Source organism: Bos mutus, chromosome X (genome assembly GCF_027580195.1).
Source record: "Bos mutus isolate GX-2022 chromosome X, NWIPB_WYAK_1.1, whole genome shotgun sequence".
Classification (NCBI taxonomy): Eukaryota; Metazoa; Chordata; class Mammalia; order Artiodactyla; family Bovidae; genus Bos; species Bos mutus.
The window spans coordinates 27994809-28013709 of NC_091646.1; the positions used below are offsets into that span (position 1 = coordinate 27994809).

At 42.0% G+C, this 18901-nt stretch overlaps 1 protein-coding gene across 2 annotated transcripts in view; it reads left to right on the plus strand.

Moving 5' to 3' along the window:
- The window catches only part of DOCK11 (dedicator of cytokinesis 11), a 161609-nt gene that overhangs the window by 86946 nt on the left and 55762 nt on the right, over positions 1-18901 (plus strand). For both annotated transcript variants that reach the window (XM_070365836.1, XM_070365837.1), the window contains exons 13-19: positions 7295-7417; positions 8979-9061; positions 12063-12185; positions 12388-12464; positions 15463-15647; positions 15739-15804; positions 17507-17599. In XM_070365836.1, coding sequence (XP_070221937.1) covers positions 7295-7417; positions 8979-9061; positions 12063-12185; positions 12388-12464; positions 15463-15647; positions 15739-15804; positions 17507-17599 — 750 coding nt within the window. The remainder of the gene's footprint in view (positions 1-7294; positions 7418-8978; positions 9062-12062; positions 12186-12387; positions 12465-15462; positions 15648-15738; positions 15805-17506; positions 17600-18901) is intronic.

The following is an 18901-nucleotide window of genomic DNA, read 5'->3' on the forward strand; positions in this document are numbered from 1 at the left end:
TTCAGCTGTCATGCCATTTATAACCCAGTTTGGAAGAAAATCAACATTTTTTTAATATCTCGTGTGTGCTAGAATCTTCCACTGATGTCTCATGTAAACATGATTGTCTTGTAAAATATAATTATGACTGGTTTGCAAATCAGGGAGGCTAAGTAAGCTGCCTACCATGGCAAAGCCAGTAGTGGTGAAGGTGGGATTTGAACCTAGGTCTGTTTGAAAGACCTCAGGCAGCAAAATTAGGCAGAATGTAATTAAATGCTGATATGTATAACACGTTGATCACTGAGGAAGGCTTTCTTATCTCTCCTTGCTATTCTTTGGAACTCTGCATTCAAATGGGTATATCTTTCCTTTTTTCCTTTGCTTTTCACTTCTCTTCTTTTCACAGCTATTTGTAAGGCCTCCTCAGACAACCGTTTTGCCTTTTTGCATTTTTTCATAGCGATGATCTCGATCACTGCCTCCTGTACAATGTCAGGAATCTCTGTCCATAGTTCTTCAGTCACTCCATCTATCAGATCTAATCCCTTGAATCTATTTGTCACTTCCACTGTATAATCATAAGGGATTTGATTTAGGTCATACCTGAATGGTCTAGTGGTTTTCCCTACTTTCTTCAATTTAAGTCTGAATTTGGCAATAAGGAGTTCATGATCTGAGCCACAGTCAGCTCCCAGTCTTGTTTTTGCTGACTGCATAGAGCTCCATCTTTGGCTGCAAAGAATATAATCAATCTGATTTCGGTGTTGACCATCTGGTGATGTCCATATGCAGAGTCTTCTCTTGTGTTGTTGGAAGAGGGTGTTTGCTATGACCAATGTGTTTTCTTGGCAAAACTCTATTAGCCTTTGCCCTGCTTTATTCTGTACTCCTAGGCCAAATTTGCCTGTTACTCCAGGTGTTTCTTGACTTCCTACTTTTGCATTCCAGTCACCTATAATGAAAAGGACATCATTTTTGGGTGTTAGTTCTAGAAGGTCTTGTAGGTCTTCATAGAACCCTTCAACTTCAACTTCTTCAGCATTACTGGTTGGGGCATAGACTTCGATTACTGTGATATTGAATGGTTTGCCTTGGAAACGAATAGAGATCATTCTGTCGTTTTTGAGATTGCATCCAAATACTGCATTTCAGACTCTTTGGTGATTATTATGGCTACTCCATTTTTTGTAAGGGATTCCTGCTCACAGTAGTAGATATAATGGTCATCTGAGTTAAATTCACCCATTCCAGTCCATTTTAGTTCACTGATTCCTAGAATGTCAACATTCACTCTTGCCATCTCCTGTTTGACCACTTCCAATTTGCCTTGGTTCATGGACCTAATATTCCAGGTTCCTATGCAATATTGCTCTTTATAGCATCAGACTTTACTTCCATGAACAGTCATATCCACAACTGGGTGTTGTGTTTGCTTTGGCTCTGTCTCTTCATTCTTTCTGGAGTTATTTCTCCACTGATGTCCAGTAGCATATTGGGCACCTACCGACCTGGGGAGTTCATCTTTCAGTGTCCTATCTTTTTGCCTTTTCATACTGTACTTGGGGTTCTCAAGGCAAGAATAACTGAAGTAGTTTGCCATTTCTTTCGCCAGCGGACCACCTTTTGTCAAAACTCTTCACCATGACCCGTCCATCTTGGGTGGCCCTACATGGCATGGCTCATAGTTTCATTGAATTAAACAAGGATGTGGTCCATGTGATCAGATTGATTAGTTTTCTGTGATTGTGGTTTTCAGTCTGTCTGCTCTCTGATGGAGAAGGATAAGAGGCTCATGGAAGCTTCCTGATGGGAGAGACTGACTGAGAGGGAAATTGGGTCTTGTTCTGATGGGCAGGGTGTCCTTAGTAAATCTTTAATCCAATTTTCTGTTGGTGGATGGGGCTGTGTTCCCTCCCTATTATTTACCTAGGGCCAAACTATGGTGCAGGTAATGAAGATAATGGTGACCTCCTTCAAAAGATCCAATGCATGCTCTGCTGCACTCAGTACCTCCAACCCTGCAGTAGGCCATCGCTGACCCACGCCTCTGCCAGAGTCTCCTGGACTCTCAAGGCAAATCTGTATCAGATAAATAAAGAACAGATGAATAAAGGACAGAAATGGTATGAACCTAACAGAAGCAGAAGATATTAAGAAGAGGTGGCAAGAATACACAAAAGAACTATACAAAAACGATCTTCAGGACCCAGATAATCATGATGGTGTGATCACTCACCTAGAGCCAGACATACCTGGAATGTGAGGTCAAGTGGGCCTTAGGAAGCATCACTAAGAACAAAGCTAGTGGAGGTGATGGAATTCCAGTTGAGCTATTTCAAATCCTAAAAGATGATGCTGTGAAAGCGCTTCACTCCATCTGCCAGCAAATTTGGAAAACTCAGCAGTGGCCACAGGACTGGAAAAGGTCAGTTCTCATTCCAATCCCAAAGAAAGGTAATGCCAAAGAATGCTCAAACTACCACACAATTGCATTCATCTCACATGCTAGGAAAGTAATGCTCAAAATTCTCCAAGCTGGGCTTCAACAGTACGTGAACTGTGAACTTCCAGATGTTCATGCTGGTTTTAGAAAAGGGAGAGGAACCAGAGATCAAATTGCCAACGTCTATTGGATCATTGAAAAAGCAAGAGAGTTCCAGAAAAACATCTATTTCTTCTTTATTGACTATGCCAAAGCCTTTGACTGTGTGGATCACAATAAACTGGGAAATTCTGAAAGAGATGGGAATCCCAGACCACCTGACCTGCCTCTTGAGAAATCTGTATGCAAATTAGGAAGCAACAGTTAGAACTGGATAGGGAACAACAGACTGGTTGCAAATAGGGAAAGGAGTATGTCAAGGCTGTATATTGTCACCTTGCTTATTTAACTTATATGCAGAGTACATCATGAGAAATGCTGGACTTGATGAAGCACAGTCTGGAATCAAGATTGCTGGGAGAAATATCAATAACCCAAGATATACAGATGACACCACCCTTATGGCAGAAAGTGAAGAACTACTAAAGAGTCTCTTGATGAAAGTGAAAGAGGAGAGTGAAAATGTTGGCTTAAAACTCAACATTCAGAAAACTAAGATCATGGCATCTGGTCTCATCACTTCATGGGAAATAGATGGGGAAACAGTGTCAGACTTTATTTTTGGGTGCTCCAAAATCACTCCAGATAGTGACTGCAGCCATATTATTAAAAGACGCTTGCTCCTTAGAAGAAAAGGTATGACCAACGTAGACAGAATATTAAAAAGCAGAGACATCATTTTGCAACAAATCCGTCTAGTCAAAGCTATGGTTTTTCCAGTAGTCGTATATGAATGTGAGAGTTGGACTATAAAGAAGACCAAGGGCCGAAGAATTGATGCTTTTGAACTGTGGTGTTGGAGAAGATGCTCGAGAGTCCCTTGGACTGCAAGGAGATCCAACCAGTCCATTCTAAAGGAAATCAGTCCTGAGTATTCATTGGAAGGACTGATGCTGAAACTGAAACTCCAGTACTTTGGCCACGTGATGTGAAGAACTGATTCATTTGAAAAGACCCTGATGCTGGGAAAGATTGAGGGCGGCAGGAGAAGGGGATGACAGAGGATGAGATGGATGGTAGCACTGACTCAACGGACATGAGTTTGAGTAAACTCCCAGAGTTGGTGATGGACAGGGAGGCCTGGCGTGCTGCAGTCCATGAGGTTGCAAAGGGCTAGACATGACTGAGCGACTGAACTGAACTGAACTGATGTATAACACAATGGGAGTGGAGGGGTTTGGAATGTGAGGAGGCTTCAGGGGTTGAAAGTTGACTTAGAAGATGGCGCAGAAGTTGTGGGACATCAGGGAGGTTTCAAAGGAGTAGATGAAAGCTGCAGAGGTGAGAATGAATGGAAGTGGCCTCAAATGGCTTGATCATTTTGCACTCTTTCCCCAGATCCAGTAAAGATATCAGGAAGTGGTCCTTTACTTCAAATAGTTGAACATTCCCTTTTGAAGAAGGCTTTTTCCTCAACTTCTTCCGTTCAGGACTAGGATGCAGTAGTGTATAGGGAGAGACAGTATTAGCAGATCTGAACACTGATCTGAACTCATTGATTTCTTTTCCAGCAATATTTTTTTCAGTCTTCCTCTACGTGCTTTATCCGTATGAAGTCATTTATTTTTTCTTAATATTTATTTATTTAGCTGTGCCAGGTCTTAGCATGTGGAATGTGGGATCTTTTGTTGTAGCAGTTGAACCTGGGCCCCCTTCACTGGGACTGCAGGGTCTTAGCCACTGGACCACCAGAGAAGTCCTTGTGTGAAGTCATTTAATTCTTACCACACCCTAGTAAAGTAGATAGGTCCTATTCCTATCCCCATTTTACAGATGAGGAAACTGAGGCACGGAGCAACCAGGTGACTCATTCAAGGTCCCAGAGCTACAATGGTGAGGAACAGGACCTGAATCTGGCTCTGACAGGCCCCAGAGTGCAGCTTCCCCCTTCCTGCCCCTCCCCTCCTGCCGTTCTGCTTCCCTCTCACCCTAGAGAGGGACATGGCACTTCCCTGGCACTTGTGGAAAGTGTGAAGACCCCACCCCTACAGCAAGGCTGTTCAAGCGGCAGCAGGATCTATAGGAAGAGGCCACCTACTCCCAGGGCTCGGTGGATGGTGGTGCTTGGAGCTATTCTAGGTTCTCCCCATCTGCTCCTTGGAGAGTCTTTCTCTGTAGCGGCTTCCTGAGGAGCAACAGTTGACCACAGGAATAGGAAGAAGCTGAGCCCATCGAGTAGTTTTGCCTTCCTGACACCAACCAGCTACTGTGACCAGTCACTTCACTCTCAGCTGCCTAACAGTTCCTTCCCAAGTGCCCAGATAGAGCTCGGTGTCCTGGGTCCCTCAAGATGACCTAGGGTGGGGTTGTGGGGGAGGTGCTGACCCTTGGGAGTCTGTTTGTGTGCTCCCCACTGGGGGTCAGCAGGTGTGGAGCTAGTGAAAAAGGGCACTGCTACCACATGCCCTGCCACACCCTGGGAGAGTGGGGACACCTGGCCCGTTCCTTAGAGGGAGGGGGCAGTGATGTGGGTGACAGTCACCCTGAAGAGAGGCAGGGATAGCCGTGTCTCCTTGGTGGGAAAGGAGGGCCTTGTCCTGAAAAGCCAGACTCCCAGGCCACCTGGGATTCCAGCGTATTCTCTAGCTACCCCACTGTGTTCTGGGGAGTGGAGAAGAGGTGGAAGCTAAGGGGCAAAAGGCAAAACTGCCTCAGAGAGTGTCCCCCTACCTTGAAATCCTGGTTAGTTGAACAGTGAGCATCTCTGTGCCTCAGCATTCTCATGTGTCTAAGGTGCCCCATCCCAGAAAGCACTCGGCCCTGTGCCAACCTGCCGAATTTGCTCAGTACGGTAGGGCTGCTAGTGAGAGCAGCAGTCACGGGGATCACACAGTCAAAGCAGCTTCCTCTGATAAAATTGTCACATCCTTTGACACGATCATGTTTGTTTCTGGCATCAGTGTAGGGAAATGGCTAGAGTACTGGGCACAGAAGGTGCTCAGTGAATGTTAGTTGCGGCAGTCAGCAGCGTTGCTCTTCTCATCCAGCTTTATCAGGTGAGACAATGGGAGCCTGTGTTGATAGGCTGAGTGGCTCTGTAGCCTGGGCTGTATTGTCTGGAAGCCCTGAGTGCAGTCGTCACCCACTTACCGCACAAACCTAACTACGCCTCAGTTTCTTAATCTGTAAGAAGTGTGTGTCGTAGTGCCTTTGTTTGAGGGTTTTTATGAAGACGAGAAAAAAAAGTGAAAAATGTTAGTGGCTCAGTCGTGTCAAATTCTTTGTGACCCCATGGACTGTAGCTTGCCAGGCTCCTTCTCCAGGGGATCTTCCCAAAGACTAAGGGGAGGGTGCACAAAAGCTATCTAGCACGGTTATGTGACAATCGAAAGCCTGAGATGGTGCTCAAAAGCACTGCTCAGCATACTTTCTGTGGGTTGCTCCAGCACTCTGCCAGCTGCATCTCATAACCCAGGCAGCATGCTGCTGGCAGAACCAAAAATCGGATTCTGCGACCTTGAGATGTGGGTTACTCTGGTAACCAGTTACCTAATGTGCGTTACTTCATTGAATCCACTCAAGAAGATTACAAAATAGCCATTCCTCTTGTCATAGCCCATTTCATAGGTGGGAAATCTGAGCTATAGGGAGGATGTGACTTTATCTAAACCCATAAATAGTGGGGCCAGAATTTGAACCCAGGAAATTTAACTCCTCGAACAACTTTTAACCACTTTCTTCCATCGTTGCTGCTTGGGAATCCGAAGGTGAATCAGCCATAATCCAGGACCCTTAGACGCCATTTGGATTTGGGGGGGATTACTTAGTGTCCTCTACTCAGTGTTCTCTTCTTTTCTGTCTACCTCAGAGAGTTCTATCTGCAACAGATGAGCTCATGAGTCTGAAATGCTTTGAAAACTGGAACACACTATCTTAACACAGTTGTTAATATACCAAGCAGACAAAATAAAACTTGGTAGAGTCCCAACGATGGATTTTTCCATTCAAATTCACTTGTGTGATGCTCATTTAAGCAACAGACATCACCACCTAACGGGCTATTTGGAATATATTATATTTGGAAAGAGCTGAGCTGGACATGAGATGGTATAGTTGTTCCACATGGAGCTTGGTAGCATCTACATTAGTCCCTGAAACAAACTGTTTTGGAACAAAAGGAGTTTTTGGATCGTCTGTCCTCTACCTTTACATTGAGAGCACCAGAGCTCTTCTGCTGCAGCAAAGGAGTGTTTTCTATAGGATGATTTAGTTTTTATTCTATGCAGAATAGTAAAGTGTTTTCATCCTTCTTGGCTACCTTTAGTAGTAGTTAAGGGTGAGTGAATTGCAGTGGAGTTACAGGCAGCTACCTTTAAAAATGCATGTCCTGTCCCACTTCAGCAATGTATGCTATTTTAGCACATGCTACTTTAAGCCAAACAATACACATTGTATTGATTAGGCCTAAGGATACACCTTGCATACCCCACCAAACACAAGAGGCTAAGTAGTCAGGGTGACACCTACACTTTGGGGACTAATAGATGTGAGACTGGTGACAAAATTGAAAATCTATATTGAAAGGAACATCAATCAGGACCTTTGAAAACTGTATGAATGGAAATGCTATCTCTTACCAGGGCCCTGGACATGATCCTATGTTGAATATCAATATTCTGTGCCAAACACACCGCTAGGAATCACTAACCAAGCAACTGTATGCATGAGATTACATTAAAGAAAAATCTAACAGAAGGAATTTTTTTCCAGGGAATTTTCTCAGTGACGAATCCACATCCTGAAATTTTCCTGGTTGCAAGAATTGAAAAGGTTCTCCAAGGAAACATCACACACTGTGCAGAACCCTACATCAAAAATTCCGACCCGGCAAAGGTATTTATAAAGATCATTTGTGAGCATTTCAGCCAAATGCAAAATTTGCCTTTTATTGATACTTTAAATGATAATGTCAATGATGCCTCTAAAAAGAAAGACAATAACAACAACAACAACAACAAAAAAACCAACATTCTTTCAGCATGCAATATATTCTGAAAATATCGTGTGCTCTGTAAGTATGCACGTTTAAGCTTGAAAATGACTTTTTTTTCCCCTTTTTACATGGCAATCTGCTTTTTGCTTGTTTATCAAAATCAGAGCTAAAGGCTTTTAGGCAACATATGTTCATTGACACTATATCCTTGGAAATAGCTACTCTTTCTTTATTCCCAGCCCTGCATATTAGCCAAAGATGTCAGAGCAACAAGGGTAAATGCCAGACGGTACTCAAATTTAATCCTGTCTCTGATGACATGAGAAAAGAAAGCCAAGATAGTGAGCCATTCATGAAGCTTCAGGGTATTCAATTTGAAGGAGTTTATTCTGAGATTTTTGCACTTCCTACTTTTTAAACATCACACCTATCTGTCTTTCTATAATGTTGGTGTGTGAAGTGGCAGGGATTGTAGGAAGATTGCCTAGAGGAGGGCATGGCAACCCACTCCACTATTCTTGCCTGGAGAATCCCCATGGACAGAGGAGCCTGGTAGGCTATAGTCCACGGAGTCACAAAGAATCAGACACAATCTTTAAATGGCAACCTTAAAAGTTGGCGATGCAGATAATTCTCCAAATTTCTGTATCATGAATTCTGAACTTTTGGAAATTATTGATCTAATCCTCTCTCATTTTATAAATGAGAAAAGTCAGGCCCAAAGACGGAAAGCATTCATGGCATAGTTCATTAGCGGCAATCCAGCTTCTGAGTACTTATGAGTCAGTCTGTTGTATGTAGCCTTTAGTTGTGGATGAAAATAGTGTTATTAAGTGGGAGATGCTGAGGACACGAATGACTAATTTGTGGGGGGAAAAGTCTCAACAATATAGATAAAAGCCTTCATCATTCTGTATCCCTAGGGATAGCATAGAGGCAGCATTTCACAGCCTGTTTAGACTCTATAGGCAGTTTATCTCCTTTGTCATCTCCCAGTGCCTGTGCAAACAGCAGCTCCTGCCCACGCTAAACTAATTGCATTGAGTCTTGGTCATTTGGCTTTTATCTTGGGAGTAAAAAGGTCAGCAGTACCCAGAACCAACTTCACCCAAGAATGATAAGTATATGCCTGCTCATGTGTGAAAGGAAATAGACATTAAAACTGCTGAATTATTTTCCTAGTAGCAGTCTGCAGTACAAAACATGCCATACATCTATTTTGTTTGTCTTCTGATATCTTGACGAGGGCTCTGTTGATGAGAAAATCCATAACCTTAGGAAATACTTTTATCTTGAAAAGTGGGTGGCTGATGTGTGTTGTGTTTTATTTATAACTATTTCTGTATCTTGTTTTCCTAGTTTTTGATGTTTTATATCAGTAAGTTAGGGAAATTATTTGTTCTGGGTGAGTCTCTGATAGTTTGGACAAATCTGAGCCTATCTTTTTATTTCTAACCTTAGACGGCCCAGAAGGTGCACAGGACAGCTAAGCAAGTGTGTAGCCGCCTTGGACAGTACAGAATGCCCTTTGCTTGGGCTGCCAGGTTTGTACAAATGTATTTCTGACCCATCTATTCATGCTCCTGTGTGAAGTTGAGGGCTATTGTCCTTGCCAGCAGCATTCAGAAGTCTGTTTCTGACAAACCAGTTATATATTGGGACACTTCGGATGTGTCTCAGTCCATTCAGGCTGCCATAACAAGTTAGACTGGTGGTTTAAACAACAGACGTTCATTTCTGACAATCTCTGAGGTTAGAAACTTGAGATCAGAGTGCATGGTTGGGTTCTGGTGAGGACTCTTTTCCAGGTTTTACACAACCAGTTTCTCCTTGTAGTCTCACATAGTGAAATGAGAGCAGGCTATCTCTCTGGCCTCTTATAAGGACACTAATCCTATTCATAAGGGCTACATCCTCATGACTGAATCACCTCTCAAAGGCCATACAAATACCATCACCTTAGGGATTAGATCTCAACATATGAATTTGGGGGTGTAGGGGCAGCGGAGTGACACAAACATTCAGTCTATAGCAGGATATAAATATTCTTTCTTTTAGAATTTGCTGTGCCTCAAAGACCCTTTCATTTTTTCAAATGTCTTGCTTCAGGGAAATTTTCTTTGGCTTGGGTTACTGATCTGACTGACACCACTTAATTTTATTGCATTTTAAAACAGAGCTTATTTGCTAAAGTGATGGAATTTTTTTCCAGAAAACCAGAAATTGCAGTGAATTATGTACAGTGTGCCCACTATTTTAGAGTTGGCTGGGTTTATGCTTTGAAAAGCCATCATAAAGTAATTCTGAAAAACATACTAAAAACTAGAAGGCAAAAAATGTAGTTGCTCAGTGCAAGTGTGTAATTACTTAGATTTTCTTGCTTTCTGATGACAAATTTGGCAACTTATTCATGGGTAGTATATTGGGAAGTGTGTTAATTGTACCACATATCTGATGGTGGTGTACATGATTTTTCTCTAAATCTTGCCAGTCTACCTACAGTGATGACTGAAACTGTATTCCTTGCTTATACGCCCTTTGAAGTACAAGTTCCCTGACTTGTTTATGGTACAGCCTGTACAAATCACTGGAACTTCTGGGTAAAGGGCACTATGTTCTGAATAATTCAGTGAGTTATGTTCAGTGGGTGCTGGGGAGTACCATAAGAGTGGGAGATTTAAGGTCAGTAACTGTTCTATCACTATAATCATTTCACTTGGGAAAGGGTCTCAAAATGTGTTACATGTTGGTAGATGAAAAGGCACCTTGTCCTTATTTTGCCAACTAGTAAGAAGTGCTAGCCAAGGATAGGTCAATGGCAAAGAGTAGTGGAAGGTGGTATACTTAGCTGTTCCAGAAGGTGAAACATACTTAGTGGTGCTCCAGTGGCTGCTGCTGTTACTTATTGGTCAGAAAGTTCGTTCAGGTTTTAAAAACTAGAATGAACTTTTTGGCCAGTCCAATATTTATGGTAATTAAGTGCTAACTGTACAGGTGGGCTTCCCAGGTGGCGCTAGTGGTAAAGAACCTACATGCCAATGCAGGAGTCATAAGAGACACAGGTTCGATCCCTGGGTCGGGAAGATCCCCTGGAGGAGGAAATGGCAACCCATTCCAATTTTCTTGCTTGGAGAATCTCACGGACAGAGGAGCCTGGTGGGCTTCAGTCCATAGGGTTTCAAAGGGTCAGACACAACTGAAGAGACTTAACACACATGCACGTACAAGGCAGGCGTCTACGTGCTTAATGCATATTTCTTTTAGAGGTAGGTACTCTTCTCCCCCATCTTGGAGATGAGGAATTTGAGTCACAGAAATGCAAAAATAAATCCTTGCCTAAGTTCACATGGCGTGTGTGTAAGCAGGTCTTAGAACTAACAGGACCTGAATTCAGAGCCCACTATAGACAGCCATGGCACAAGCTCTCCACCCCTTTTTAGGCCACATCAGTAACTGCTTGATGCTAATGTGCTTGTAGAAAAATAAATTATAAAATCTTCAAAGTTAGAAGCTTTAATCCCCAGTTCTGATGTGGAATTATGCTGTTTTTTTTTCTTCTTAAATTATTTGGGTTGTTAGCAGCAACAGGAACTGACTCTAAAGGCTTGGCTGGGATATTTAAAAGCTGTGTGATAAACCCCTGTTTACTGAAAATAAAGGAGGTATGCTTAGAAGTAGGAATGGTAGTTAGTGCCTTTACCCGCAGTTTTCAGAGGCTCTGCCAGGGGAGATTGTGCTTTGGGCCATAGTTGCTTCCAGTCTGTTGGGTGCTTGTATATTACTTCCTGTTCTGGCAGTAAAATAGCTACTTTGAAAATGAAAGAAGAGAAGGAGGAGGGAATAATTCTAATTCATATTAGAAATTTTATAGATATAAACTCTATATAAGTTGATCTTAAAGATCTAATTCAATTTTTATCAACTTCACTGAGATATAATTTATCTTTGATTAAAATGTACATTTATATGTCCAGCTTGATAAATTTTCACAGATGTATATAGTCATATAACTACCACCCCTACCAAGATCTAGAACATTTCTATCACTCCAGAGAGTTCCTCACATCCCTGTCCAATCAACCATCCACTCCCAGCCAGGCAACCACTGACCTTAGATGACTTTTACCTATTCTGGACTTCATATCAATGGAATTATGCAGTATGTAACCTTGCCTATGGTTTCTTGTTCTCAGTCTGTTTTTGTATTTTATTCATAATGTTGTATCAGTTGTTCACTGAGTAGTATTCCATTGTAAGAATATACCACGATTAGTTTACCCATTCATTTGTTGATGAATATCTGGATGGTTGCCAGTTTGTGGCCATAACAAATAAATCTGCTGTGAACATTCAAGTACCATGTGGAAATATGCCTAGGAGTTGAATCGCAGGATCAGAGGGTAGGTATATGCTTAACTTCATGAGAAACTGCCAAATTATTTTCCAAAAGAGTTTCACCATTTTATGTTCCCATCACCACTATTTGATCTTTAATTTATCTATACTTTCGAGTTAAAAAAAAAAAACCCTCTGTTGCTCTTTTAGGCCCATTTTCAAAGATATTCAAGGCTCTCTGGATGTGGATGGGAGATTTTCTCCTTTGTATAAACAAGATAGTAGCAAGCTTTCCAATGAAGACATTCTCAAGTTGCTCTCGGAATACAAGAAGTAAGTGTTTTAGAGTTACTGCAGTAAATCAATATCATAGATGAATTATAGTTTCTTTGAATGATGAATGTGAGTCATATGTGGGAAAAATCAAATGTTGGAGCATTTGGATTTGGAAGCATTTGGAAGTTTGAATAAATGGTAACCAGTGCACTTAGTAATCATATTTTTTGAATATAAAATATTCTTATTTTACATCTAGGCCAGAGAAGACCAAATTGCAGATTATTCCTGGGCAGCTAAACATCACAGTAGAATGTGTTCCTGTGGATTTTTCAAGTAAGAACTTAAATATTGCAAATAAACCTAAAAGGCTACGTTTGAATCTCAGGGTTTTTATTTTGTTAATGTTTATTTATTTTGGTGTGCCAGGTCTTAGTTGCAGCACATGACCTCTTAGTTGTGGCATGTGGGATCTAGTTCCCTGACTAGTGATCGAACCCGGGCCCCCTGCTTTGAGAGCACTCAACTACCAGGTGTTTTATCTTCCTAACATTTTTCTTGAGATTTACATGGAGTATTTGTTTCCTAGGGCTGCTGTAAGAAAGTATTACAAACTGGGTGGCTTAAAACAACAAATCTTCTCTTGTGTTTCCAGAGGCTGGAAGTCAAAATCAAGGTGTCAGCATGGCCACGCTCCCTCTCAGGGCTCTGAGGAAGAATCTCCTCTTCCTGGCTTCTAGTGGCTGTTGGCTAGCCTGGGCATCCTTTGGCTTATAGACGCATCATTCTGGTCTCTGTCTCTGTCCTCGTATGGTCTTCTACTAAGAGCACCAGTCACTGGATTTAAGGCCCACCTTAATCTATTACATGGACTTCCCTGGTGGCTCAGACGGTAGAGCGTCTGCCTGCAATGCAGGAGACCTGGGTTCACTCCCTGGGTCGGGAAGATCTCCTGGAGAGGGAAATGGCACCCCACTCCAGTACTCTTGCCTGGAAAATCCCATGGACGGAGGAGCCTGGTAGGCTACAGTCCATGGGGTCACAAACAGTCGGACACGACTGAGCGACTTCACTTTAATCTATTATGATCTCATCTTAACTAATGACATCTGCTAAGGCCCTATTTCCAAATAAGGTCACATTCTGAGTTTCCAATGGACATGAATTTTGGTGGGACACTATTCAACCCAGGACACATGGTGAATGGTTAGAGATTAGGAAGTAAATTAAGTTGATTTTTATCAGATGCTGTTTCATGTATAATATATGATGTGAGTGTGTTCCAGTCAGTTTCTGCTCCTTTTGCCTTGGCTGAATTTCATCAGTGAAGGGATCCAAAAGGAGAATTTCTTTTCTTGTCTAAAGACAAGAATCTATGATCCCAGGAGAAAAATGGACAGAAGACAGAAAAAACAATTTGCAGGAAATAAAATGACTGGTAAATAATTGGAAAACATCCAGTCTCAGTAATTATGCCACTAACACAAATGTAAATATTTCAGCATTGTTATGTTTTTGTTCATCTATCAAATTTGCAAAAAATAAACTGTAACTGTCTAATGCCGGCTTAGTTTTGGCCAGGCACCATCACCCATCTCGAGTAGGAGTACAGTTTGGCAAGAGACATCCATGAACGTCTGTAACTAAGGCATTCTAATTCTGACATTATCTATCCATTTATTCAGCAAATAAACATTCATTGAGTAAACTTTATTAAATACTTACTAGGTGCTTTGAAAGTATGGAGATTACAGTCTAGAAGGAGTGACAGACATTTAAACAAGAAAGCAAATGAATACTTTCTGTCTCTGATTGGGTGGGCTGCTTTCAAAAAGGGTGGCTAAGGAAGGCTCACCATGTGGCCCAGCCAGCATGAAATGCTTGGGACTGTACATTCTACTCTGAGGGTGTCACATGTAAAGATCTTGAGGTGCAGCTAGCTTGGTTTGTATGGACGCAAAAGGAACCAATGAGACTCTAGTCTAGTGTGTGATGTGAACACAGGAGATAGGAAATGAAGTGGGAGAAGTAGGAAGAATCACATCATGAAGAGCATTGTGAAAACCACGGTAACTCCTTAAAAAACTGAATTTTATCCCAAGTACAATGAGAAGTCACAAAAGGATTGTAAGTAGGAGAGTGGCAATTGGCATGTTAAAACATCTAAGAGTTCAATGGATTATTTTTTCCTAAAGAAGTGTAGACACGAGTTTATGCATAAGATATTTTTTGAAGTGTTGTCTATATTACAGAAGGGATTGAAAGCAACCAAAGAGTACGACACTGTCAGTGTGGTTCAGTCACGGTTCAGTCATGTGTGGTTCAGTTCAGTTATGGCATCCTGATACCATGAAACTTGTATGCAGCTCTGCAAAATGATGTTTACAAAGAGTTCATGAAATAAGATATCAGATAAAATACCAACAACTAGGATACAGTTCTCTATGCAGTGAGATTTTTGTGTTTGTTAGATGAGACATACATAGGAAGAAGACTACAAGAAAATATGCCAAAATATGAGCAGTAGTTAACTCTGGGTGGTGAAATGATCACTTTTATCTGTGGACCTTTACTCTGTTCTTCCAGATATTTTATTGTAAGTATCGCTATCATAGAAAACCAAACCCAGTGAAAATTATTATGTCCTCAGATTTGACTCTCATGCATATTTCTTCTCCATCAATATCACTCTTCAGCAAGGACCAGCAGTCTTAGAGCCCCTTTAAGTGTATGAATAACCTTTACTGCAAGTGGCTACCTTAATAACATGTGCTGCTATACTTCTCTAAGGCTTTCTGTTTTCCACATTCGGGAGGATGGAATTTATTATTGGTAACACATCTGAAGATCTGTAGTTTCAGAAGGCTGCCATTATTCCTTAAGTGAAAATTTGCACCTGTACTACGTTAACTTTTTAAGAGGGACTAGCCATGAGCTAATTGGCATAAATTTACTGTTACTTCCCTGATACCAATAAAAATTTGCAGTGAAAAGCTAAATTGCAGTCACAGGAGGAAAAATGTAATGGATTTCTTTGCAGAGTTTAAATTTGTCAAAATTATGATGTGTTATATTTGGAAAATCACTCTACGTTGAGAATGAAATAGCAATCCGCATCTGGTTTGAAGGGTTTCACTAAAATCAGCATCAGGCTACTTATTCCTACTTGTTCTTCTGGGTTCTTGAAGTGGCTGTATGAGTTTTTGTCAATCACTAAGAATTCTGTTTGTTAAACGGCTCTTTGAGAACACAATCCAGGTATATATATATATTTATAAATGCAGGAATGTGTTAACAATTGTTGCATCTTTGCCTGTTTTTTTTTCTGCTATAGATTGTATTACTTCTTCATATGTGCCTCTGAAGCCCTTTGAAAAGAATTGTCAAAATATTACTGTGGAAGTTGAAGAGTTTGTTCCCGAAATGACGAAATATTGTTACCCATTTACCATTTACAAAAACCATCTATATGTATATCCCTTGCAATTAAAATATGATAGCCAGAAAACATTCGCCAAGGTAAACAGGGTAAACTATACATTTTGGGGTGTTACACTTGTTTATAATCTTCTCGTTTTGTGACTCATTGTGAATGATGAATCGTTTTTAGGCAAGGAACATTGCGGTCTGTGTGGAATTCCGGGATTCTGATGAAAGTGATGCTAGCGCTCTAAAGGTTTGTTTGTGATATTGATAAGCATGCATTTTTCATAGAGACAGACATTTTGGTAGTAGGTAGTTTCAAATGCTAAGTTTCATGTGCTTAAATGTCAAAGAAAATGTAGTAAACTGACAAATGTAATATTGCCTTTTCTATTCTTAAACATTACCGGCAAGATTGAGTTAAATATTAAGAAATGACACAACGTGTTAGGAGCGTATATATAGCTTTAAAAAGGGTAAGCTGCATATGCCAGAATTTTTGCCTTTGCTCCACTTGGGTTTTGCCTTGCTTCAATGCCCAATCACAAGGTCATTTTCTTCTGACAGCTTATAGTGGTACCATCAGGGGAGTTTAAACTCCTTTCTCCTTGAAACCTGAATGGGCTTCAAGCTGACAGTAGCACAGCATGACTGCTTTGATCTGAGATATGACTTCGAGTCTGTGGCTGGCCAAATGGTGCCTCCAAACTTGAATGAGTGATCTAGGAAAAGCATCTCAGTATCTGATACTGTGATCCTTAAAATACCTGTCAGTTTCACTCTTTATAGCCACCTTTTACTTTTGGCTCTTTAGCCCAGGAATCAGAGGTCTGAGAGAGAAGTCTGAACATCTAGCCATCACAAAGTGTTTATCTGGCTCCCCACGTCTCTAGCTTGAGCCTAAATCAGACAGATGGATGGCGAGTCTTCCACTTAAACCACCTAGGAAAAGAGGCTGGAATATCCCTGATTAAGTCATTGAATGTTTAATAGCTCTCATCTTTGAGAAGAGATTTTTTTCACAGAGAAACCTAAGTTAAATTAAGGATTAGCTGGCTAAAATGAGATGTAGGTTCTCAGCTTCTTCTTCAGTGGAGCTGAGAATAGTTTTTTTTCATCTCCGTGCACTATCCTTTTGTATTCTCAAAGATTCTTAGGTTACCTCTCTGCAGTTCCTGCAAATTGCCTTCATAACCATATTTCAGGAGAGCAGGCGAGTGTCAGTTTCATTTCTTAGCTGGCCTGGAGGCTGGCTCTGAAGTACTCGGGTGAGGCCATTAGGAGCCTGGCTCGTCGACTCCATATTCATCCTTGAACGTATTAAGCCTATGGAAGTGAAAAACTCACACTAGAAATGAAATCAGATCTTTCCACTGAACCCTAGAAAGCCTTCCATTCATTTTATTGGTGTAGCAGCAAGCTGGTGACTCTGAAAGTATAGCTCGTAAAGTGAGAAAACAGTAAGCCTTTCTGGCCTAATGGCCATTCATTTTCTAATTCCTTGAGGCTAGGAACGGATCTGCTGTTGGTTCTGTTAAAACTCCTTACCTGGCCCACGCACAATGAGCATTCAGCACATGTTGCTGACCGACCAAGGAGGAGCTTCTCATATTAAGAAGTGCAAACAGCATGAGAGAAGTAAGCTTGCCAGGCCTGGCTGGAGAGTGTTTCCCTTCCAAATGATTAGAAGTGTTCAGCCACTTCCTGTCAGCTAGGTTGAAATTATATTTCTTTGGTGGCAGGAAATTCAGCAGCATCCATGGAGCCAAGTTAGGCGATGTCTGGGGGTGTCTGGAGTGACTGGAAATGATTTGGAATTTACAGGCTCATGGTGAGAGCTGGGTGGGCTTGGCCATGACCCGGTGCTCACAGATGCCTGTAACTGTATGTGGTTCTCTAGCATTCTGTTTAAAGAGCAGCTTGGAGAGTGGTGACTCTGTTTCCTTCTTTTGCAGTGTATCTATGGAAAACCTGCAGGGTCTGTCTTTACCACAAATGCTTATGCTGTGGTCTCACATCACAACCAAAATCCAGAGTTCTATGATGAGGTAAAATACCTTATTTTCTCATTGAGAAAATGCTGTGGTGGTTGTTTCTTTTCTGTTTGAATCATTTCCAGTCTTGCATCTGCACCTTCAATCCCTGAGTGGTTAGTCACATGAAAATAGAAAATGTCACATCAGAATGAAGGGCCACTGCCTGCTTGGTGCCCTTTGGTGACAGTGGAGCCTGGGCCCACAGATAGAAGGGGCTCTGACATGGGATAACATAGGAAACAAACGCCAGACTGGAACAGGACTTCTAGCCCACACTTGGACATCAGCTGGCTCCATGACCTTGAGCAGGTCACTTCCCCTCCCTGAGTCTCCAATTTCCAGAGTTTAAAATAAGACATTTGGAAGGGGTTTTCTGAAGGCCCTCCTAGCTCTTACCTCCTGTGGTTCTGCATGGGAGGGTGCAGCCTGTCTGTAAGTGAAATGCTCTGAGAGACACAGCAGTGTGGCTGGGCCCCCAGAATCCCATCGGCTGCACCAAATGCCTCAGTGCAATATAGACAGAGGCCATCTCCCGGCCTCTGAGCACCTGTCCTCAGTCAGGTTGCCCGATTCTGTCCCTGGCTGTCTTTCTTCCCACTTCTCTGTCTCTGCGTGTCTGTGTCCTTCTCAGTGTCTCTCTGAGTGTCTCTGTCAAAACCTCCTCTAGTCTGTGCATAGACAGCTTATCCAAATCCGCAGGCTGCCTTTGATAACCGTGTGTCTCCATGGAACCTGGGTGTGCATCCCAGGCCAGAAGGTCTGCTGTTTCTGCTTCTCAGGCTCCACGTGTCCATCCCTGGCTTGGTCAGAAACCATCCCCCCACCCTGCTGTCCCCAGTTCCCCAGGCCCAGCTGCTGTAGTATGGAGGCCTGAAACCCCAGCCCGGGACTTGCTCAGTCCAGTGCCCCAACCTTTGCAGGGAATGTGTTTTTGCCACCCAGGGAGGGAGTGTGTCCATATTTATGTGCAGCAGAGCATTAGATACCCAGATGGTCTAGATGCTGTGAATAGGCATATTCTGTGGTGAAATATACCTACAACAGAAATTAGTTATCACACCAAAGCCGTGTCTTGTGTGAATGATAATTAGGCCAGATGTCCCATCACCAAGCTGTTTAATGTATTCCTCTCTATAACCAGTGCCAGTCACTAGAGAGAAAGCTTGTTCATGTAGTAAGTAATCCATGTTAGGAAGCCAGAAACGGACTTTTGAAACATTTGCTATGTATTAACCAGGAAAGTGAGTGTGAGCGTGTAGGCTTACATGGGTTCCTGAGCAGGTCCACGCATGTGCGTTAAATCAATTAAATCTG